The following is a 24,084-nucleotide window of genomic DNA, read 5'->3' as shown; positions in this document are numbered from 1 at the left end:
CCCTGTGGCGTGAAGGCAGCCAATTCCTAGCACGCTGCAGTGTGGAACAGCTGGGGAGCCCTTCAGTGTGGGGCTGCTATGGAGGAGCGCCCCCCGTTCCTCCAGGGGGCAGCAGCCCCATTGTGCACCATTGCTTGGGGCAGCCCCCTGCAGCCAGCCCCCTTCTCTGCCTGGCTTATTACTGGTGCCCCATGTCTGGGCAGCCACCTCCTTAGCCAGGGAGGACCACACTGGCCTGCAGGCTGCAGCCACAATCTCCAGGGTCCCCTGCCCCCACTGGGAAGCTGCAGCCTCTATGCCCAGGGCCACCACGGCAAGGCAGGAGCCCCCGTCCAGTGCCCCGTTGCAGGACAACAGCTGGGAATGGCAGGGCTTAATTCTGCATTCCCCCCGTGCTGCCTGCAGGGGGGGAAGCCTCTGGAGCCTGTGGGGCAGAGTCAGTGCCAGATTAACCTCCTGTGGGCCTGGAGCCGAAAGATTTATATGGGCCTTTGAGGGGAAGGCACCTAACGCCTTTCAAAATGCAGCCTCCAATCCCTTCTGAAAAGGAGGCTTTGGCTGCTCATTCACTTAGGTGCTTTTGCAAATGTCACCCTGACTCAGCAGTGGAACGGCCAGCCTGCGAAACACCAAGTAAACAGGCTGAGAGAGGAGCGCAGTCTGCCTTCCTCTCTGCTCCCGTCCCCGGCAGTCTTTCTGGGCGCTATTGGCAGCAAGCGCCGGTGAAACGTTTTCTGGGCGGAAGTGGGCTTGTCGCATGTCCCTCATTAACTCCATTTCCCCGCCTCTGTTTCTTCAACTCTGCCCTGCTGCTTGCAGGTTGGAATCAGCGACTCCTCTCAGGCCTATCTCATAGAACTGGAAGGGACCTCAAGAGACCAATCCTCTGCACTCACGCAGGACTCCCCCTCTGTGGGCTTGGAGAAAGGTATCTCCTTTCTGGACTGGGGCAGAATCAACTGAACTATTCCAGCTATGAAGCAGATGGCAGAAATGTCACTGTGCAGCCACCAGATGGGCAAAGCTGCTACAGAGGCAGCTCGGGGAGGGCTGGGGAGAGCTGAGCTCAGGGAGCCAATCCTGTCCTTGCATGCAAGGGGAGTGTCTGATTCGGAAGGGCAGGGCCTGGTTTTTTTAGGGAGGGAGGATTTTCAACTCCCCATGAACTGAGATTATCTTCTGTTGTACCCGATAACCCCTGTATGAGCCTGACCCACTTCCCTAAGTGCAGACAGGTCATATGTGCGGGCCAGGGTCTCGCTCAATGTCAGGAATAGTCAACGAGGGATTGAACTCCGTCCTCTTTCTTCAGCCCTCCAACGGGTCAAACCTTTGCCAACGAGTCCAAGGTTCTGAGTTTGAGAATTCACGGCTTCTGAGGCTGCGCTGACCGGCCACCGCCTCCCTCCACCGCCGGGTGACCTTGGCCGACGTTTGTGCTGCTCTCAGCGGCCACCTTTTTGCTTATGCAGGAGTGGAGAAAACAGCCTTGGTGGGATGTAGAGCAGCTCCTGAAGGGGTCAGGAGAAAGGGTCCGGCGTGGATTCAGGCAGCCGGGACCAGAGCCTCGGGGATATTTAGGCACCTGCTTCTGAGGGTGTGGGTGCCAGACCCCTCCAAAGGAAATACAGGCGGAAGGGTAGGCAGCTGGCGGCCTGTTCTGCAGCTGTGTTGTTGTCCTGAGTAACGTGTTTGATATGTTGATGATGGGCTAGATCTGCGGTGTCCAAAACGTTCGCCGCTCGCCACAGGGGGCGGAGGGGACAGTGCGGTGTGGCGATTTCAGGCTCTTGGAGCCATTAACTGCGGCTCCTCAAGGCCGCACGCGTGGCGTGTCCTCTGCCTGCTCTGCGCACGCGCCCTTCTGCTTGGCAGTGGGATAAGCACGTGGCAGCAGCGGCCCCTGTGGCCACGGCTTGGGCCCCGGTGCGGCTTGCGCGGCTCCTGCGGTGGTGGGTCTGGTGAGTCGCTGCAATCAGTTTGTGCAGGAGGAGGAGGGGGCTGGGGGGGCCTGGCTCTGGGGGAAGGGGAAGGCGTTGTTAGAGCTGGGGGGGGCTGAGGGTGCCTGGCTCTGGGGGAAGGGGAAGGCATTGTTAGAGCTGGGGGGATTGGGGGTGCCTGGCTCTGGGGGAAGGGGAAGGCGTTGTTAGAGCTGGGGGGATTGGGGGTGCCTGGCTCTGGGGGAAGGGGAAGGCGTTGTTAGAGCTGGGGGGGCTGGGGGTGCCTGGCTCTGGGGGAAGGGGCAGGCATTGTTAGAGCTGGGGGGGGCTGGGGGTGCCTGGCTCTGGGGGAAGGGGAAGGCATTGTTAGAGCTGGGGGGATGGGGGTGCCTGGCTCTGGGGGAAGGGGAAGGCGTTGTTAGAGCTGGGGGGGCTGGGGGTGCCTGGCTCTGGGGGAGGGGAAAGGCATTGTTAGAGCTGGGGGGGCTTGGGGTGCCTGGCTCTGGGGGAAGGGGAAGGCGTTGTTAGAGCTGGGGGGCACTGAGGGTGCCCGGCTCTAGTGGACAGGGAGGGCATTGTCAGAATGGGGGGCAGGGCTGCATCGATTACAGAAGGACGACAACCTCAAATGTGGTGATCCTTGAATTGCTATTGGCCACCGCTGGGCTAGACAGAAAGAGAGAGAGACAGACAGACAGACATCTGATTCTCAGGCTGCATCAGAGGGGCTTGCCCGGGGTCCACGTCTCAGTTATATTAATACGCACTCCGTCCCTGCTGGCAGCACAAGGGTTCAGGAAAGGACCTTTGGCTGCTGTGGAAATGACATGAGAGCTCTGCAGTGCCTCTTCGTCCAGCTGCTGCCGCTGAGGTCGCGTTAGGGACAGAAAGGGGGCATGGCTGTAATTCGCTGAACTCTTCTGTGCTTCCCGAGGGGGCAAATCCCGCGTCCGAGCAACTCTGAGGCTGCTCTAGCTTACCCCATGGACTGGACAGGGGCCTGCAGAGCCCCGGAACATGGAGCACACAGATTGCTTAAGCTCTCTTTTCCCCACCTCGTTCCCGCCCCCAGAGCAGGCACCCACGAACTGAGCCTGAGGCAGCAGGGTCCGACCCAGCAAGCTAGGACCAAGATGAACTTGAGGCGAGAGGGGAAGTGCCCGGAGCACTTGCAGTGATTCCCCTAGTTCATAGGGTGCATCTTGCACTTGTCTCCAATGTCTGGGGCTTTGTTTCATCCCCACCTACTGCTGCATTCCCAGCCTGTACTTGCTGCTTTGTGCATCTCCTGCTATCTGCGGCCTTTTCTTTGGCTGGGGGAGCTCGCTGTGCTTAGTCATCCTTGGCTTTGTTCCCCTCTCTGGCCTCAGTCATTGCTGGGAGCAATGTGCGAAGCTGCACGTCTGAAGCATGAGGACGTTGCTGCTAGCACAGCACACTAGCTGTGTGCTAAGCAGAGTCTGACATAAGAGGCCTGTGCCAGCCTCGCCTGGAGACCCGCTGGGTGATTTTGAGGACAAGTCCAAAGTGCTGAGTCTGATCCTGACAGCCCGAAATGTCACAGCTGTTGGCGTGATCACCAGGGCAGCAGGGAGGCCGTGCAGATCAGCCGAAATGGGACTGGCAACCGAGACTGAGGAAGGACAGAGATTCAAGTCATAGCTTCCGAAGAGTAATGATTCCCAGGAGTCACAGGTGTTCGTACAGAACCTCTTAACAGGAGCTACTTTATGGCCTTATAAAGGTGGAGGAGGGTGGCTCACGGGGTTGAGAGCTGACCTTGTAAACCCAGAGTTGCGAGCTCAGCCTTAGAGGGGGCCATTTAAGGGACTGTGACAAATAGATTTAAAAAAAAAATCTCTCAGGAAGAGTGCTTGGTCCTGCCACGAGGGCAAGGGGACAGGGCTTGATGACCTCTTGAGGACCCTTCCAGCTCTATGAGATATGTGAATCTCCATATATATCCCTTCTATATTTCAAAAGATATATGGCACCCAGATGCTCTCCATGCAGGGTGCTTGCATTGGGGATTTGCGTGCTGAGACCAGGACTTACCTCCTGGGCAGAAGCAGACCAGTGGGATGTGTGGGTGGCTGAGATGGGAAGTGCTTTCTGTGTGAGGCTGGGAAAGCAGCTGGAGAGCCTCATTTCTGTGTGTGAAATACCCCAAATTTCAAATGGGGCAGTTGCTACTTTGAGTGAGGTTCGGAAGTCTCCATTGCTCCTCTTTAAAATCATTCCATCCTCTTTCTTGTTCATGTGCTAAGCAGAGCTTCTGAGCTCTGGGTGAAGGGCTCAGAGCCACATGGCAACCACCAGTGATGAGTTGGCTGAGACTGCGCAGCATGGGAAAGCCACTCCCAAAGGTCAACAAAATGAGCAAAGGGGTTTTTCTATCTCCCACCAAACCCACAGCCATAGCTAAGCCCCTCTCAGTTCGAAGTAAAGGTGCAGTTAGTCATCCATTGGAAGCCCTCACCTTAGGGCATGGAGGATTGTCTCCCACTTGAATCCTTTACATCAGACTGGATACTGTTCCAAAAGAGACCCTACAGCACAAACAAAAGTTATGGGCTTAATGAAAAAAATTATTGCATGAGGTTCTCTGACCTGTGCTGTGCAGGGATTAGATGAGATGAGCATAGCCGTTTCTTTCCAGCCTTACATGTGTGAATTTATTAATCTGAGATTTTTATTTTTGTGGAGAACCTCATGCTGTAATTTTTGCATTAAGCCCATAACTTTTGTTTGCGCTGTAGGGTCTCTTTTATTGTTGTTGAAAGCTGTATTTTCTGTTGAAAACCAGTTTGGATGGAAAATTTTACAGGCAGGCCCCTTCCTAAATGCAACCACCGCTTCCTTTATCATTCAGTTCTCTCTGGGAATTCCGGAAAGTACAGACCATGGCCAGTTTGCCTAGGGAAAGGTAGTACGCTCATCCCTCCCTATGCGAGCACAATTCATTCCCAGCTTTCTGCTGGTAGGTGAAAACTCATAAGAGAGACACTAAATTCCCCTTAAATACATGTTCAAGTCTCTGATTGGTTCCTAGGGCTCCTAATTGAGGGAAGGAGGAGCAGCATGCAGCTGCTTTTGAAAAGTAAGTGAACTTTGGGGGCGGGGGGGGTTGGAAAAGGTTAAAGGCTGGGGGCAATTTGGCGCCATGAGCGGGAGGGAGGGTTAAAACCTGGGGGCGGCTCCAGTGGAGGGGGTGGTGGCTTGTTCTTCAGGCTGCAGTGGTGAAACCTGTGGAGGGTGCAGCAGGTGGCAGGGAGAGGAGACTGGGCCAGGGTGGGTGTTGGGAGCGGGCTGGGCTGGTGGGGTTGTGCAGGGAGTTGTGAGCTGGGGGTGTTAGGAGTGGGCTGGGTTGGGGCTGCGGGTTTCCTTCCCCCCCCGGGCCAGGGACCCCACGGCTGGCTCATATAAGCAGGGGAAGTTCACTCTTTTAGAGAACAAAGCTTTGTATGTGTGTCCCTCCTTTTAGCAAGTGCTTGTAAGTGAAATACTCGTTAAACAAGGGTGAGTGCATTGCCATACAGAACCATGGGTGATCTGGGCCTACAATTACATGACATGAAAAGGAAGACTAAAGAAGAATGCAAGGTGAGAACACAGGCCTGATCTTCTGGGGGTGTAAATCAACTTAGCGCAATGGAAGTCAAGAGAATACTGCCGACTTACGTTAGGCAAATGTCTGGTCCCATGTGGATAAAGACAGCTAAGAACAAACACATTGGGCTTGTCTACACTAGCTCCCTACTTCGAAGGGAGCATGGTGAGTAGGGTGTCGGGAGTTTATTAATGAAGTGTTGTGGTCCATATGCAGCCCTTCCTTTAGCAAATTCCTCCCCGCAGCAGCTTGGAAGTGTTAAACTTCAAAGTACTGGCTCACGTCTATTCACGGCTCACCTGCTCGTACTTCGAAGTGCCTGGGGTACTTCAAAGACCCTTTACTCCTCAAAATTTTGAAGTGCCTGGGCACTTCGAAGTACTGGCGGGCGAGCCATGTTGTAGTTGCTGTGGGGGGGAGGGCGGAATTTGCTTAATGAAGGGCTGCACATACACCACAGCACTTCATCAATAACTCCCAACACCCTACTTACCAACCTCCCTTCGAAGTAGGGAGCTAGTGTAGCCAAGCCCATTGACTAGTGATAGCAGCACAGTTATCCAGAGTCACTGCAATAAATAATTGTTAAATGTTCTTTTCCCACCAAAACAGAATGTTTTTTTTTGAATTTTGCATTTTAATAAGCAGACTAGTGGCAAGATGCCACCACTCTTCTCTACTGCACGGTATCAGAACTGCATAACTGTACCTCCTATGTCCTATACTACTTTCTTGAATTTTAACTCAAGTGGGAAGGGGTTCTGCTTCTCTACCAGAAATATCTGAGTCATGTTAATTACAAAAGTGTGAAAAATTGCAACCAAGTTCTCAAGCAAGGACATTTTTCATGACACTTTCCGCCAGTGTATTGATGTCATTAATCTTTGTGGTCATCATTTTTCTGAAAGCAGCAATTTACCTGAAAAAGCCACGCAAAATTACACAAAGCCATGTTGTTACAATGATAGGAATTTGGTCAAAGGCCATTTTTCGCTCAGAAGAGCTCAGTCTTGATATTTTTTGGGGGGGGAAAATGGTGAGTGGGACAATTGCAACTTGGGGAAGAACTGCAAAACCATTCAAATTTCAATTCATTCAGATGTCATGGAATCATAGAATCCTAGGGCTGGAAGGGACCTCAGGAGGTCATCTAGTCCAGCCCCCTGCCTAAAGCAGGATCAACCCCAACTAAATCATCCTAGCCATGACCATGTCAAGCTGGAACTTAAAAACACCTAGGGATGGAGAATCCACCACCTCTCTAGGCACTGCATTCCAGTGCTTCACCACCCTCCTGGTGAAGTAGTTTTTCCTGATATCCAACCTACTTCTCTCACTCTGTGACTTCAGCCCATTGCTCCATGCAATGTCCTTGCAAATAGTTTGCAAGATACACCTTTCCTCATGGCCAGATCCTGCAACTCTTACCCATGCAAAGAGACTCTTGGAAGGCTGGAACCACGTCTGTGAAAGGACAAATCGCTTGTGCTTTTGCACTAGTCATTTTGTTCCTATTTCTTGGTTCCCTGGGCAGAGAAAGCAGATTGGCCTTTGAGATTTTCCCTGCTCCCTTATGTATGTGTGGCATGAAAGGCTGTCGGCTGGATTCCTTCACTTACATCAGTGCAAATTCGGAGTAACTGCACTAACCTCCAGTCAGTGGCAATGCTTCAGATCTGACCTTGGGTATCTCCTGCCTAATCTCCTTGCCTTCGGCTATACTTGATCTGTACTTTAAGGTGTTTCCTTTGACACAGATGACAGCTGTGGTCGAGAGGCATGGGAGAGGGTTCCATTTGGTCACACCTGTGCTGGAAAGTATAGCCCTGTCAAAGGCTGCAGGCACCAGGGTCTACATGAAACTGGAGAATGTCCAACCTACAGGTTCCTTCAAGATTCGGGGCATTGGCTACTTCTGTCAGGAGGTGAGACTAGCCCTGAGGCATTAGCACTTTCTCTTGTGAGGAGCTTGGTGGCTGACAGTTTGCTGTGAGTGTGCACAGAAGAAAGATGTGTACATTCTGGGGTGTGGTGGTACAAAATGCATTGGGGTGCTTGTGTGTGTGTGTGGTGGTACAGAGTGCACTAGTGTGGGCGTGTGTGCAAAACGCACTTGTGTGTGCTTGCAAAATGGCACAGGATCATTGTGTGGGATGGAGGCGATGTACGTTTGTGTGTGTGTGGTACAGGTAATGTGAGCATATGGCACAGGCTGCATTTGAGTGTGGGTGTGCAGTCTGAACAGTATTACTGAACGCGTGGTGTTATAGCTGTAATTGTATGGTAAATTTCACCCCCAGCTTGTGTTTGGGGCATGGCTGGTTTACAGGATCAGCCCTGAGACAAGAATTAAATGAATTCCAGGCTCTACTTTCTCTTTGGTTTCAGGCTGCCAAGAAGGGCTGCAAACATTTTGTTTGTTCCACAGGTAAATTTACTTCAAACGGTTCTCCCTCGGGATATTGAGCAAGACAAGGCTGTTCTGCTTCAGCCCCTGATTCCTGGGAAGGTGCCCTGGGGTTCCAAGGGGTATGGAGGGGGATTTCTTTAAAGAATAGGGGATGGTGGATTTCCTGTCACCCTGCCAAGGCTCAGGCAAGGGCATCTGGCCTCTTAAACACTGGCCAGAAGACACATTTGGAACCCAGCCCGGAACCCGAGCAAGAGGGAATGAGGCAGCGGATCACAGATCCGTGTTTCATTTCTAGGCACAATATTTGTGTCTCAGCTCAGTCTCATGACTCATCATTTCTCACCTCAGTGGCAAACGGAGCAGTAGGTGGAAGGGTACGGGGATGGGAGAAGAACCTCATTCTCTGAAAGGGAGGATGATGGGAGGAAAGCAGGATGTTCATCCTCCCTGTCCCAACCAGCCGCCACACTCGCTGCAGGGAACACAGAGGGGCATGGGGATTTGGACTGCATTGGTGGGTCCTTACTGCACTGTACCTGGCATGACCTTGGTTGTGCAAAGTCCAGGGACTAGGGAGCCTGTCATCCCATGTGGGGAAATAGCCCCAGAGAGGCCCAGGACTACTAGGTGCTGTGTGTCCATTTGCAATCCTGCACTCCTTTGACTTCCTGCCGGTCTCTGCTAGGGCGGGTGGGGGCCTGCTTGGACGTGTGTCCCTGAAGAAGTTGACACCAAGAGTGTTTGGACTGCTTGTTCAGATTCTGTCACAGGTTGCAGCCAATAGGCTCAGCTCCTCGCTATGCATTTCCCTGTCTGTCTGGGGGTGTGGGGGGGCTGTCTCCACGCTGGGGGCAGCGACTGATTCTGTGACAGCTGTGGGGGTTATCATGCTCTGGTTTCAGATCCCCTACCTGGTAGACGGGGGGCCTGACCCAAACCCCCGTTCCAAAGAGCCACCATCTGCAAGGTGTTCAGAATCCATGCCAGGATCCAGACATGGTGACCTGGGCTTGTTTCTGAATCCAGAGCCCCCTGGAACATTGTTCTGTTGCTCCAAGAGGGTGCCCCAACCCCCTAAAACTGTTCTCTGTGTCCCTGCAGGGGGGAATGCTGGGCTCGCCACAGCTTATGCTGCTAAGAAGCTGGGGATCTCTGCCACCATTGTGGTGCCTACGAACACCTCTCAGGCCACAGTGCAGAAGCTGGAAGAGCAGGGGGTGAAGGTGGAGGTCTTCGGGAAGGTACCTGTTGTCATGGCTCCCCAGAGTCTGGTCTAGGCCCCAGCCGGAAACCAGTTCCTTAGAAGTGACCCCTCCAGCAGCCCCACACCCAGGGCCACAGTTCCATGGGAGCTGGTCCATGAAGTCGATAACACTGAAGCGTGGCCTTGGCCACCAGCCAGCTCATCTCACTCCATGGCCCCGTGCTGCCAGTGCAGCTGAGCTGGATCTAGCAGGAGGCCCGTTCTGGGCCTCTTTGGCGTGCCATGCTCCCAGGGACTATTTGCAGCAGCATCGGGCAGCCTTTACCGGACACAGGAACAATGTGTTTGTCCTCGGGCTGCAAGAAGCTGAAAGTCCTTTGGTTAGCACTGAGGGGTAAAGCTTCAGCCAAGCTGCTGCAGGGGCCATCTTGGCTGCCTCTCAGCCCCTTTGTCTTTCAGTACCAGGGGAGAGCCCATTTGTGGGGCTCAACTCTTCACCCGGACACCAGACTCCTTGTGGTCCTTTCCTCTGTCTGGAGATCCAGGCTGGGGCCATATATTCCTCCTGCCAGATCTTGCCGGCATTGGGTGTCAATGGTTCAGTCATTGGGTTTCCCACTGGTGTCCCAGATCTCCATCGATTTCGGCTGGTTCTAGACAGTCCTTGGTACCTACTCATGTCACCCCAGAGAGCGATGTGACACTAGCACCAGGTGTCTCCTGGTCTGCCTGCCTGCGGCGTTTGAGCTTTTCTGCCCTTGCTGGCTAGTCACTCCCAAGTGATAGGTAGAATCACCTGGATCCTTCATTAAGAGCAACACAGAAAGCGCCCCCATTCATTACTCCTGTGCTGGGGGAAATGCAGAGAACAGCACCTAGCATACACCTGCAGAGCAGCAGCAGGTAGTAAAACTGCTCGAGGCCAGTCATGTGCACCCCTGGGGTTCTGGGATAGCCCAGCTCTCTGCCTAGCATTTGACTTGCTGGACATTGCTAATGGGTAGCTAGAGGAGCCAGCACATCCAGGTGGGTTCCCTTCATCTGAATGGCCTGGGGGAGGTCCGAGGCCCTGGGATAACTGGTTTGGCCCAACAGACCTGCATGCCCCGCTCCTGTCTCCTGCCGCTGTTCCCCTTCTTCCTATTTCTTCTTCCAACCTGCGGCTCTGCAGTCACTCAGCAGGTGATCAGCTCCCACAGGGCTGGTGTGGGGGAGGACATACGGCGTTAAAAGAGTTGAAAGTCAGATAAATGGACTTTCCCTGTGTACCGCAGTGATAAGGGTCCAAATTTCAGCCTCTTGAACCCTACCAGTGGGCAACGCAATGCACATCACAGGGCAACAGGCCGGAGTGCAAGATTTGGCCTGGTGTGTCATTTTGGGTCTCTGCAACGTCCTGTACACCCAGTCACTCATGGATCTGTAGGCCTGAGTCACCTCTCCTTCACACACACAAGGTCACCAGTCCGTAGGCCTGTTTGTCACCTGGCACACAGACACAAATACACAAACTCACAGGAGCACACCCTAGCAATCGCTGGGCCCAAGTGTCTGCTTCCCCCAGTATTCCAGCAGTGTAAGTCCACTCCTGGGTGGACTCCTAGATCATTCTGCAGGAAGAGGGTGACCAGGGTGCGGTGCTCAACTTCCCTCCCACCCAGAGGCCCCATTGTGTGAGATTTTGCACATAAATATAAGGAAAGTCTAAGTGTCAGGCAGGACGTTCCCAGCCAGCTGTGTTGGCGAGGGCTGGATGAAGCTGCTTTGGTCAGGGCTGATTGAAGTTGTGTTGGGGAGGGCTGGATGAGTTGTATTGGTGAGGGCTGGAAGAAGTTGTATTGGTGAGGGCTGGGTGGTCAGGGCTGGAAGGAGTTGTGTTGGTGAGGGCTGGATGAAGTTGTGTTGGCAAAGGCTGGATGAAGTTGTGTTGGCAAGGGCTTGAGGTAGTTGTGGCGAAGGCTGGATGAAGCTGCATTGGTGAGGGTTGGATGAAGCTGCATTGATGAGGGCTGGATGAAGCTGCATTGGTGAAGGTTGGATGAAGCTGCATTGGTCAGGGCTGGATGAAGATGAGTTGTGTTGGCAAGGGCTGGATGAAGCTAGCCATGGCAGACAGGTCTGAAATAATCCTTCCCCGCATCCTTGTGTTGGCAGGTCTGGGACGATGCCTACATAAAAGCACTAGCGTTAGCGGAGACCGAAGGCTGGGTTAGTGTGCACCCCTTCGACCATCCTCTGCTCTGGTGAGAAGTTGGAGCGTTGACCTTTCCTTGGCTCTTGAGACCTCAGCACATCTTGCTGAGCCTTTCAGGGATCCTCTGGGGTCTTGCTTGTGCACTGTGCCCCCAACCCCCAGTTCTCTGTATCTTCTGCCCTGTCCATGGCCAGGATAGCTGTTGGGCTAATCAGGTTGCAGAGGGCTTGCCCCCCACTGCTCTGGGGCTTGTGTCTCCATTCACTGCATGGTTCCTCCATCTGCCTCCAAAGGCTTGTTGGTTTGACTGACCTCAGGCTGTGAGCTCAAACCACTGGGAAGGATCCATGTGGGGAGACAAGCCAGGAGCCAGGCAAATGCACAAGGGATGGCCTGGGAGGGAGAGGCTGCTGGGTCTGCTGCCCTTATCCCCACCCTGTGTACAGTAGGGTTGTGGGTGGGTCCAACCAACCCTTTTGTCCAGAGCAGGGAGCTGCTCGCCGAGAGGGTCTTCTCTCTCTAGACCTGGTGGGGCAGCTGTGAGCCCATGGGAGATGGCTCTGAATATCACCAGGTGGGAGTCAGTCCTGCCTGGGTGTTCAGCTGCTGGGGGGACTGCCTTGGGAGAAGGGACATTTGGGGACCCCTCACCCCCTGTCCTGATTTTGGCTGTACCTGAGCATCTATCCAGCCCTCCTCCCATGGTCTCCAGCCTTTCTGCTGCCTCCAAGTCTCTTGCCGCTGCACGGCCTGGCTGGCACCGGGGGCCCTGACTGGCCTCCTTGTGCAACTGCAGTGAAGTCTGACTTGGGCTGACACTGCCCAGCCTTGTGCCCGTTGTCAGAGCCTGGCAGGGGGCACTTCACACCAAAGTGCCCGTTGGTTGGTTTCTCACAGCCTGTTTGGTGTCCCCCTAGGGAAGGCCATGCCACCATGGTCAGAGAGCTGAAGGAGTCACTAGGCGCCAAGCCGGGAGCCATTGTCCTGGCCGTGGGAGGTGGAGGGCTGCTGGCAGGAGTGGTGGCTGGCCTGCAGGATGTGGGCTGGCAGGACGTTCCCATCGTTGCTGTGGAAACCAAAGGAGCTGACAGCTTCAATGCATCGCTCAGGGCTGGGCGATTGGTCACCCTGCCACAGATCACCAGGTGGGTGTAGTGGCCATGGAGGCTTGAGGGAACCCATCACAAAGGGGGCTCTGCGGGCAGGGGAGGACAGTGGGGGGTGGATAGGCGAGGATGTTGGGGCAGGTGGACTGGGCAGAGGGATCTGGGGCTATTATTATCCAATCTGCCTTGCAGAAGCACGCGGAGGCCTCGATCGGGTGGAGCCCTGTTGTGCTAGGTGCTGTTCAGACTCCAGGGGGAAAGGTAGTGGCAGGGGCAGGAGACATGCAGGTGGGTGGGTGGGGAAGGGAGGAAATGGGACCAATAATAGCTGAATGAGTTCTTCAAAGAGCTTGGCCCCCACGCTGCCCGGCTGATGCTCCTCACTCACTCTTATGGGGAGTTTCCAGCTGGTGTCTGCGGCCAGACAGCCAGCTTCAAACAGGAAACCCAAGGGCAGGTTCTCTTCCCCAGCCCCTGCTTTGGAAGAAACCTCTCTGCTGGCAAGACCTCTTGCTGAATCCCTGGCCCGGCTCCCTGCCGGCTGGCCTGCCTGCGGTTCCGTGCCAGGGTGCCCTCGCAGGAGGTCCCTGGATTCCAGGTGCTGCAGCTCTGGGGCAGCCCCGCCAAGCCAGGCTGCTCCAGACCCAGCTTCTCACCCTGAACTCTTGTCATTCACAAGGCCAGCAGCTGGCGGGGACCTGCTGGGCTTCGCAAGGTCTGGGGACTCTCCCATCAGGCAGTTCAAGACAGAAAAAGCCAGAAATCAGGAGGGAGCCAGTCTGTGTCCCAGGCCCAACATAAGAAGGGGGGTGTCCTGCTTTCTAACAGCAGTGACATCCTCGTGCGCTCTGGCATCTCAGGTACCCAGCTGGACAGAAGCCCCTAGGAAGATCTGAAGGCAGGATGTTCTCCCAGGGAGGTGGGGAATTAATGCCTTCTTCTCAGGCAATATAAGCAAAGGAAATATCGAACCCACAGGAATGCCCGGAGCTCCGCTGGGGGCTGCGTCCTGAACTCCCCCAGGACTTTCTCTGCTCCATGCAAGGGTCTGATTGAACTGACCAGAGCTAGAAGCTGAGCCAGCCATCAGCGCCTTCCCTCTTGGGGCTGTGCTTTGCAGAGCTGTGCGAGCTGAAGGGAGGGGCCCGTGGTTTGGGTGTCCCCTCAGGCTGGAGAGAGACAGGGCCTGTTCCCCACTTTGCTGCAGACTGTGTGTGACCCAGGCAATATGCCTCAGTTCCCCACCTGTACAATGGGAATAAGGACTCCCGGCTGTTCTGAAGACAGCTCCACTGAAGCTCACGAGGGGCTCGGACACTGCAGTGAGAGGGACTGTGGAAATAACATTGACAGCTGAGAGCCCAACTCTGCAGGCCCTTTTGAGCCCGGCCTTGGACTCCAAAGGCTATTTGCAGCCATGGGTGAAATGTGTGGACAATGCCCTGCTTGGTTGCCATCAGGGCAGTAGAGTCAGGTCCTGTCTAGGCTGCAGCTGCGGAGATGACCACGTTGGCGTTGTCTGTAGGTGGGAGGGAGAGCGGCTGTTGCTGATACTCTGTGCTTGGCCCAGCGTGATTGCTGTAGAGCTCCACCCCGTTCACTGCAGCCACCTCTTGGAAGCACTGGGTTCAAATGCCGCCTGAGTCGGTGACGACTCTCACTGTGTCTGCTCACTCGAGTGTCATTGTGTGCAATGAGTTGGTGGGTCTCACTCCTGGGCTCCAAACCCCAGCGACACGGTTAGGCAGCCAGCAGAGGCAAAAGGTTGGGTGGGCCCTGGAGACCAAACTCCCCCGTGTGACTTGCTTTCCTCTGCCTCCCAGCTGGCCTGTGCTATGGCCGGTCAATGTCGTTCCTCAAGGGCACTGCGTCCTTGCAGCAGACTGCAAGGGCTGGATTTCTCAGTGCTTATGGGGGTTCCTGTCTTGCTGACTCCATTTCCTAGTGTGGCCAAAAGCTTAGGTGCCAAGACCGTGTGTGTGCGAGCACTGGAGTGTGCCAGTGAAGGCCAGGTCATCTCCCAGCTGGTGGAGGATGTGGAAGCCGTCCAAGCCATAGAGCAGTTCCTGGGTAAGTGGATGAGCTTTTGCTACAGTTGTGGCTGCTGCTGCTGCGGTTCTCTGGATGCCAGGCGAGCCAACAGCACCACCCAATGCCTCTGGAAGGTGCTTCATGCGCTGAGCTCTCCCAGCAGCATCTGCCGAGCTCTCTTTCTTGCATAAGGAAGTTGTTGACCGTGGATTCTGCTAGCTCTCTGCAGAATAGGAACATAGGGCTAGTTAGGATTTTCCTGTCAAATGGGATCATGGAATAGAGAAATCAGCTCCAGGGGTCGGACGCTTGCAGACCCATCTGTGTTACCGTTGCAACCACGCAATGCAGTTATGACCCAGCTGTGTCCCACATGTTTCCTAATCATGTATGTTTGGTTTCACCCGAGGAGGTGGGTCCAGCCGTGCTCCAGCCAACAAAGGACTCGTGCCATCGGCCCGAAGAAATCAGAGGTAGCGAGGGGCTTCCTCAACGGGCTTGGAGCACAGTGTGCTGGTCGGGAATGTGGCCATTAGTCGAAAGTCCAAGTGTGTTGCCTATGCAGGAAACCAGCTTAGACTGAAAGCACAAGGGCGAGTCTCCAATTCGTGTGTATAGTCATTTTCCTAGTGGCTTCCCTGTGAGAACACCTGCTTAGTGCCGGTGACCGGGGAATTTCCTCCTTCAGTCCAGCAATGGAGGTTTGTGCTTTTGAGGACGAATGATCTTTTCTTTCTTTCTTTCTCTCTCCTTCCTGCCGGCTTTGTCCAGATGATGAGCGGCTGCTGGTGGAGCCTGCCTGCGGAGCTCCGCTGGCCCTACTCTACACAGGCTATGTGCAACAGCTACAGCAGGAAGGGCATTTGAAGCCAGACCTGGACTCCATCGTCATTATTGTGTGCGGAGGAAGCAGTATCCAAATGGCTGGGCTGCAGGCCCTGAAAGCCCAGCTGGGCATGAAATGACGGCAGATGCTAACCCCAGCATGGCTCCTGGGGCGGGGGGCAGGGGATTGTGTGCACACCACGGATGAGCCGTACTGCTGGCGTTTTGTAAGTGGAGTCTAGTGAAATTCAAGGGAGTTACAGAAAATATGCCGGGGTTCTTTTACAGCTTGGCTTCAAGCTCCCCACTGCCTCCGAGTGACAGCTTCAAGCTTCTGGGTGTGGCCGCTTGCCCTTGCGGTCCCAGCTCCTGGGAAGAATGAAGGAGGAAGTCAGGTGAGCGGCTCCTGTTCTCTTAGCTCTGGCATCTGGGGAAGGTAGGAAAGGGCACACGCTGAAGCAGAACAAACAATGGATTCTGACTCAACATCACTGTGATTTTAACCCACCTTTCTCAGTGTGAGTCATTCACAACTGATCCTGAGTTCTAGTCCTTCACAGTTCTGAATCATTCTGAGCAGGGGGGTGTGGGGGGGGGGCGCAAACTGTTCACCCTCAGCGCTTTGCTATGTGTGATTGACCATCACGTTCCTTGTTCCTGGCTGGAGGGCTGAAATGTGCCTAGTTAGCAAATAAAGGAAAGTGAGGCTGGGTTCTGCATAGGACTCTTCACAAGCCAGGCTTTCAGCTGTGTGCATATTCGTGCTAAAAATCCAGGAAATCCTTCCGACTTCATTTTCATGGCTACTGATCAGTTGCCCGCATGCTTGGGAGAAAGGAATTTTTTGTTAAAGGTCTAACGTTCCCTACCTGTTCACGTGGGCTACGTCTACACGTGCAGCCAACATCGAAATAGCTTATTTCGATGTTGCGACATCGAAATAGGCTATTTCGATGAATAACGTCTACACGTCCTCCAGGGCCGGCAACGTCGATGTTCAACCTCGACGTTGCTCAGCCCAACATCGAAATAGGCGCAGCGAGGGAACGTCTACACGTCAAAGTAGCACACATCGAAATAGGGATGCCAGGCACAGCTGCAGACAGGGTCACAGGGCGGACTCAACAGCAAGCCGCTCCCTTAAAGGGCCCCTCCCAGACACAGTTGCACTAAACAACACAAGATCCACAGAGCTGACAACTGGTTGCAGACCCTGTGCCTGCAGCATAGATCCCCAGCTGCCGCAGAAGCAGCCAGAAGCCCTGGGCTAAGGGCTGCTGCCCACGGTGACCATAGAGCCCCGCAGGGGCTGGAGAGAGAGCATCTCTCAACCCCCCAGCTGATGGCCGCCATGGAGGACCCAGCAATTTCGACGTTGCGGGACGCGGATCGTCTACACGGTCCCTACTTCGACGTTGAACGTCGAAGTAGGGCGCTATTCCTATCTCCTCATGAGGTTAGCGACTTCGACGTCTCGCCGCCTAACGTCGAAGTTAACTTCGAAATAGCGCCCGACACGTGTAGACGCGACGGGCGCTATTTCGAATTTGGTGCCGCTACTTCGAAGTAGCGTGCACGTGTAGATGCAGCTGTGAGGTGTCAGGTCTGACAATACATAGCTCTGAGACCATCCAACGGCTCCTTCAGCAAAATGGGTCTCGCTGTTCCAGATACAGTGTAACCCCCGGCTCATGATTTTTTATGGCAAGGCTCATGATATTAGGTGCTGTTCTTGTATTCACAGTTCCTGGCAGCAGGCAAACACATGAGACTCAGTTTTCAGATTCAAAAAGCATGTTTCTAGCCCTAACAGGCCCCCCGAAGGCTCCCACACTAGAAGGAACATAAAAAGATCTCAAAGTTCTGATTTGTAAGAAGCCTGGTGATTGTTAAGACCATCTGTTGCTTTTTCAGGCCTTGCTCCTTTAGGGGGTTGCAACACTGATTGTGTTTCTCAGCTAAAAACCAACCAGGAAAGAATGGAGTGTGGCTCAAAGATTGAAACAGAGCCCTTGATGATTTAATCTGCTACAACTCTTAAATGTGCCCTGGAGGAAAGAGGTGATGGTGTCCAAATGCCCCTGAATGGCTTTTCCCCTTAGCCACATCCTCTCTGGATAGAACCATAGAATCCTAGGGCTGGAAGGGACCTCAGGAGGCTATCTAGTCCAGCCCCCTGCCCCGAGCAGGATCAACCCCAACTAAGTCATCCCAGCCATGACACTGTCAAGCCGGGACTTAAAAACCTCTAGGGATGAAGATTCCGCCACCTCTCTCAGCAACGCATTCCAATGCTTCACCACCCTCCTGGTGAAGTAGTTTTTCCTATTATCCAATCTATACCTCTCCTTCTGTAACTTCAGACCATTGCTCCTTGTTCTGCTGTCTGTCACGACTCCGAACAGTTTCTCTCCATTCTTTTTAGAGCCCCCCTTCAGGCAGTTGAAGGCTGCTATTAAATCACCTCTCAGTCTTCTCTTCTGAAAACTTAATAAGCCCAAATCCCTCAGCCTCTCCTCATAGGTTATGTGCTCCAGCCCCTAAATCATTTTCGTTGCCCTCTGCTGAACCTCCTCCAACACATCCACATCTTTTCTATACTGGGGGCCCAAAACTGGACACAATACGCCAGATGTGGCCTCACCAGTGCCGAATAGAAGGGAACGACAACCTCTCTAGATCTGCTGGAAATGCTCCTCCTAATGTACCTCAATATGCCATGGGTTTTCTTGGCTACAAGGGCACACTGGTGTTTGTACTTGGCTACAAGGGATGCAGTGTTAGTACCTGTCTTGGGGATAATTAGCACGACAAGGTGGGTGTGTTTTACTGAACCAACTTGTTTGAGCTTGTCTCTCTTACCAACAGAATTTGGCCCAACTAATTACCTTACCCACCTTGTCCTTCTACATCCCAGGACCAACACACCTCCAGTGCTACATCAGGCAACCAGGAGTGCTCACCCCTTCTGTTAATATGTTCCCAACCCATTTTAATGTCCAAAATCAATAATAGTAATAGTAACAATAATTAGTTAATGGGCTCAGAGGGGCAGCCAGGTCAGTCTAGAGCTTCATAAGAAACAAGCAGTCTTGCAGCACCTTAAAGCCTAACCATGTTATTTAGTAGGTGGTGAGCTCTCGTGGGTAAGACCCACTTCCGCAGATTTTCAGAGCCTTTAGGGTGCTTGTGAATGAATTAATGCTTTGCACATTTGTTGCATTTTCATGCACTTCTCAAGGTGGGCGAGTCTCACTGTCCCTTTCCAAAGAGGAGGAATTGGAGGCACAGTGGAGGTTACGGGAAGTCTGGGATAGAGAAAGGACTAGGACCCAGGAGGCCTGGAGTATGTCCGTGCAGCAGTGTAAACCCAGGCTTCAGCTAACCCGCCTTGAGGCCAAATACCAATTGCTTTGGTTAACTCAGGGCTCGGATCTTAGGTCCCAGGACCATGCAGGGATGGAGGACCTGAGCCTGTGTTGATTCCTGCCCTGTGCCTGGGAGCCCTGTCCTGGTACCAAGGGAGGGGGTGGCAAAGTAAATGCCCTGGAGAAGAGGAGGCATTCAGAGCCCATAGCAATGTCGACAAGGAAGCAACAACCCTGGTGAGCAAGGTGGGGCTCAGAGCACCATCAGGAACAGGTGCACCGGGATCGTTACCCCTCTATGTGAGCCTCACAAGCCTGAGCCCTCTGAGCCTGGTTCTGCGACAGGCTGCCATGGGGCTGTGTAGACATTTGCTAAATCACAGAGCGAGGCTGTAGGACAGCAGAGAAATGATTGCTGCTCTCCTAAGTCCCAGGTTAGTGGATCTCTGGCTTAGCCTGACCCAGTGACGGGCTGAGCACGGTTTGAGATGAACCATCTGGCTCCCCTCCCACACCTGACATAAAGCCACCTCTGATTTGAGCGGGACTGGGACAGTGTAGCCCACAGAACCCAGTTAGGCTGCAGCCAACACAGCAGGCAGGCTGGACCCATGTCCTTATGAGAGTCGAGCAGTTAGCAAGCGGCTGGTGCCAGGCTGGCTTGTTGTTACACGGTAGAAAAATAACCCAGGCCCGCTCCCCTCTGTGAGGTCTTGTCTCCCGGATCTTTGTCTTTCCCGGATGAATCGCACAGCGGCTCTTTTCACCTGTTCGCTAAGCCCCCACGGCCCCATTGTTTGCTGTGTGAAACCCTGGGCTCTGCAACAGCTGTTGTTAGCTGCTGCGTGCTTAGGGCGCTGGCACACAGGAGCTTGGGGAGCTCTGTCTTTATTTCCTCCCCCTCCACCTGAGACAACAGATGCCCTTTTCACACACTGCCACAGCAGAGAAAGAGGAGGGGGGAGCGGGGCCAGGAGCTGCTGGGGGCAGCAGGGTGGTGGCAGTGTTTCTGTAAGCTGTGCACATGGCAGCCACTCAGGAGGAGTTCAAATGATGCCCAGCTGATTAGCACAGTGCTCACTATTGGTGGTACACATTGCATGTGCCTTGGTGCACATAAAATTATTCCACACATGGATGGTAAAAATCCACACATGGTTGGAAAAGATTGGCAGGAACATCGGCTATGGTGGGGGGGGACCAACTTCCCCTTGTGGGGTGGGGGAGGTGTGTGTGTGACTCAGACTCCTGAGGTTTGTGTGGGATGCTGGATCTTCCTTCCCAGCATCCTTTGCCTTCTCCCAAAGAACTTGGCCTATTGGTTTGTTCGAGCCATCATCTCACTCATAGTTGAACTGGCATTTCTACCAGTAATTTTCTTTGGATGTTGGCAACTAGCAAGGATCCAGTGCTACACAATTCACAAGTGGGGTGTGACATTTTTGCCGGTGAACCAGGTATGGGAGATTTTCCCATTGCCGCTAATACTCTCCCTTCAAACTCACATAGAGATTCCTGAACAATTAGCAAGGCCAGTAGCAGAGAGGCAGCTGAGTTAGTCTGTGTCTTCAAAAGCACCAAGAAGTCCTGTGTCACCTGATGGACTAATAGGTATTTTGAAGCATCAGCTTTCCCCAGCAAAGACCTGTTTCATCAGATGCATGGGGCAGGGCGTTCCGGAGGAGGGTTTAAAGAGGGCACCTTAGTCAAGGGGAAGGCCAGAGCTGACAAAGTCTGTTCAGTCACAGAGGATGTGGCCCATAATCAGCAGTTAATGAGGAGTTGTGAATATCAAGAGAGGAGAAATCAGGTCAGCTCAGTTGGGGTGGGGGTGGGGGGATTATGTGTCCCATTCTCAATAGCTAATGTGAAGATATTAACATCAAAAGTAGAGAAACTGCTTTTGTAATGGGCCAGCCACTCCCAGTCTCTGTTCAGTCCTTGGCTGATGGTGTCAGAATTGAAAATGAACGGCAGCTCTGCGGGTTCCCTTTGGAGTTTGTTTATGCAGTTTTTTTGTTGGAGGACGGCTAATTTTAAATCTGTTACTGAGTGTCCAGGGAGATTGAAGTGTTCTCCTTCAGGTTTTTGTATGTTACCGTTCCTGATGTCTGGTCTGTGGCCATATATCTTTTTACATCAAGACTGTCCAGTTTGGCCAATGTACATTGCAGTGGGGCATTGCAGGCGCGTGATGGCATATATTATATTAGTAGGTGCGCAGGTAAAGGAGCCCCTGATGATGTGGTTGATGTTAGGTCCTGTGATGATATCACTGGTATAGATATGTGAGCAGAGCTGGCAGCGAGGTTTGTTGCAGGGACGGGTTCCAGGTTTAGCGTTACTGTGGTGTGGTCTATAGTTGCTGGTGAGGATTTGTTTAAGGTTGGCAGGCTGTCTGTAGGTGAGGACAGGCCTGCTCCCAAGGTCAGTGAGAGTGAAGGATCATTGTCTAGGATGGGTTGTAGATCACTGATGATGCGCTGGAGGGGTTTTAGCTGGGGGCTGTATGTGACGGCCAGTGGTGTTCTCTTGTTTTCCTTGTTGGGCCTGTCTTGTAGCAGGTGGCTTCTGAGTATACGTCTGGCTCTGTCAGTCTGTTTCTCCACTTCCTTAGGTGCATATTGTAGTTTCAGGAAAGCAGGGTAAAGGTCTTGTAGGTGTCTGTCTCTGTGTGAGGGATGGGAGCAAATGAGGTTGTACCTTAGTGCCTTGCTGAATACAACGGATCATGTGGTGTGCCCTGGATGGAAGCTGGAGGCACGTAGGTAAGCACAGCAGTCAGTGGGTTTCTGGTGTAGGGTGGTTCTTATGCGACCATCACTTATTTGCACAGTAGCATCCAGGAAGTGGATCTCTTGTGTGGAAGACCAGCAAGGCCAGTTTTCCTCAGTAACTTTCCATTGCTCAACCCCCCTCCCCACTTCATCCATCGGCCTTTAAGATCATGGGGGCATTCATGTGCCCACGTTTTTCCTGGGAAGTGATTTGATGTAATGAAATATCCAGGGCCATGTGCTGGGCTGGTGTAAACAGGCCTCACACCACTGGCTTCAGCGAGTCCTTTGGCAGGGGACGTGGCACATTGTTGGGTGAATTCAGACACAGGTGTATCCCGTCCATTTTATGGCTTGGCTGCAACATGTAACTTGTCTTTTAGCACATGGCTTAGGGCTTACAATAGAGCTATGTCTACACGTGAAGCCTACATCGAAGTAGCTTATTTCGATGTAGCGACATCGAAATAGGCTATTTTGATTAATAACGTCTACACATCCTCCAGGGCTGGCAACGTCGACGTTCAACGTCAACGTTGGGCAGCACCACATCGAAATAGGCGCTGCGAGGGAACGTCTACACGCCAAAGTAGCACACATCGAAATAAGGGTGCCAGGAACAGCTGCAGACAGGGTCACAGGGCGGATTCAACAGCAAGCCGCTCCCTTAAAGGGCCCCTCCCAGACACAGTTGCACTAAACAACACAAGATCCACAGAGCCGACAACTGGTTGCAGACCCTGTGCATGCAGCATGGATCCCCAGGTGCAGCAGCAGCAGCCAGAAGCGCTGGGCTAAGAGCTGCTGCATACGTTGACCATAGAGCCCCGCAGAGGCTGGAGAGCGAGCGTCTCTCAACCCCTCAGCTGATGGCCACCATGGCGGACCCCGCTATTTCGATGTTGCGGGACGCGGATCGTCTACACGGTCCCTACTTCGACGTTGAACGTCGAAATAGGGCGCTATTCCCATCCCCTCATGGGGCTAGCGGCTTCGACGTCTCGCCACCTAACGTCGATTTCAACTTCGAAATAGCGCCCAACACGTGTAGCTGTGACGGGCGCTATTTCGAAGTTAGTGCCGCTACTTCGAAGTAACGTGCACGTGTAGACATGGCTTAGGAGACCTGGGTTCCATTCCTGACATCTGCCACTGACCTGCTGTCTCATCTCACCCTCTCTCTGTCATATCTATGTAGCCGGTGAGTTCTTTGGGACATAGTTGGTCTCTCACTAGTACGAGCAGGACCAGCATAATGAGGCTCTGACCTCCCTTGGGGGCGACCATCACAAAAATCCTTTGTTTTACAATCTGTCTTTAAAGCTAGCTGAAGTCTATGCACATTTATGCCTTTGTTCTACGTATTGCTCACTGAGCTGCCCGCTGAAACGCGGCTACCTCTGGGGTGGAGAGTGCAAGAAGTTTAACAGCACAGAGCAAGGGGTAGACAATGGTTTAGGACAAGAACACCACATTCCGTGCTTGACAATGAGTGAAGCCTCCCATTCGGCTGATGGACAAAGTATTGTTAGTCTCATTTTAGAGATGGGTAAACTGAGGCGTGGGAAGACATGACTTTTGCCCAGGGACACACAGCAAGTCAGCAGTGCAGCTTGCTCTTCTGGGACTCAGCTAAACCTCCCACCACTCAGTTCCTCCCCCTCCCTGCCTCCCCAGCTGTTCATTCCCATGGTAGTAAGAGTCAGATGCCAGCTTGACTGACCAGGGTTTTTCTTTTGAGTCAGACTCCAGTTGGGAGATATACCTGGGCACTGTTCAGAGGTCGCAAGTCTCCAGCCCTTGCATAATTCCAGCCACATACAACTCTATGGCCTAACCTAGGCCTGCAGCCACACTGTCAGCTGGATCACAGGCTTGTGTCTACCCACGCTGGGAATTACACTTCCCGGCTCCCCTGTAGATGAACCATGGGAGAGTACTGCAGCCCTTTGTTGGAGTAGGCCCAGCACTTTGAACCAAGGGGCCAGGGCAGGCTCAAGGGCATGTGCTTCCCTCTGGTCTCCTGACTCCCCCGACCAAAGCCCTCTGAAGCCGGTGCCATGCCCAGTTTGGCACGCAAGTCAAAGCAATGTCGTCCATGTACAGCCAATACCTGGTGCTGGATGCTGGGCCCACAGTGATGAGGCTTGTTTATTACTCTTAATATTTAACTTCAGTCAAATTGTTTCGAGTGCAGCTCCAGGCAGTAATTAGCCAGCACTTCTTTTTCCCCTTAATGACTTTACTACTGTCTTTCTGCATTTTTTGTTGTAATTATTACACTCTTCCCTCATTCCTGCTGTGCTGGCTCTGGTCAGAAGAGAACAATGCATAGAGACCTGCGTGTTACAGTGAATTATTGGCTGAGTTCATGAGCAATATTTAAAACACCCCTCCGCACGCACCTGTCACCATGCAGCAGACCCCCCTCCCCCAGGCTCTTCTGACTATGTGGATACCCACACACCCCATCTTGTGTCTCTCTCTCTCTCTCTCTCTCTCTCTCTCTCTCTCTCACACACACACACCTTTACTTTTGAATCACACAGACACACAAGCATATCTACACCCCCCCAGCCACATTCCAATTGTAGAGTCACAGAAACACAGTACAAG

General features: G+C 53.2%; 1 protein-coding gene across 2 annotated transcripts; it reads left to right on the top strand.

Moving 5' to 3' along the window:
• The first annotated feature begins 801 nt into the window (after positions 1–801).
• Positions 802–16,178, top strand: SDSL (serine dehydratase like). 2 transcript variants are annotated; one of them, XM_075012637.1, is made up of 9 exons: positions 4,880–5,040; positions 5,425–5,543; positions 7,308–7,475; positions 7,939–7,978; positions 9,065–9,204; positions 11,322–11,410; positions 12,279–12,506; positions 14,413–14,537; positions 15,270–16,178. In XM_075012637.1, the coding sequence occupies exons 2-9, from the start codon at positions 5,484–5,486 to the stop codon at positions 15,461–15,463; spliced, it is 1,044 nt and encodes a 347-aa protein (XP_074868738.1). In that variant the 5' UTR covers positions 4,880–5,040; positions 5,425–5,483; the 3' UTR covers positions 15,464–16,178. The 2 variants fall into 2 exon arrangements, with proteins under 2 accessions (XP_074868739.1, XP_074868738.1); XM_075012638.1 differs by lacking the exons at positions 4,880–5,040; positions 5,425–5,543 and adding an exon at positions 802–928.
• Positions 16,179–24,084: the final 7,906 nt, after the last annotated feature.

Source organism: Carettochelys insculpta, chromosome 18 (genome assembly GCF_033958435.1).
Source record: "Carettochelys insculpta isolate YL-2023 chromosome 18, ASM3395843v1, whole genome shotgun sequence".
Taxonomy (NCBI): domain Eukaryota; kingdom Metazoa; phylum Chordata; order Testudines; family Carettochelyidae; genus Carettochelys; species Carettochelys insculpta.
This window is presented reverse-complemented; position numbering and strand designations above follow the sequence as displayed.

What these genes read in the sequence shown, in the direction of transcription:
- SDSL (XM_075012637.1), top strand. Translation starts at nt 5,484, where the DNA reads ATGGGTGATCTGGGCCTACAATTACATGACATGAAAAGGAAGACTAAA. An exon ending in TTGGCTACTTCTGTCAGGAG is followed by an intron (nt 7,476 to 7,938) that starts GTGAGACTAGCC and finishes CTTTGGTTTCAG; the next exon opens with GCTGCCAAGAAGGGCTGCAA. An exon ending in TTCGACCATCCTCTGCTCTG is followed by an intron (nt 11,411 to 12,278) that starts GTGAGAAGTTGG and finishes GTGTCCCCCTAG; the next exon opens with GGAAGGCCATGCCACCATGG.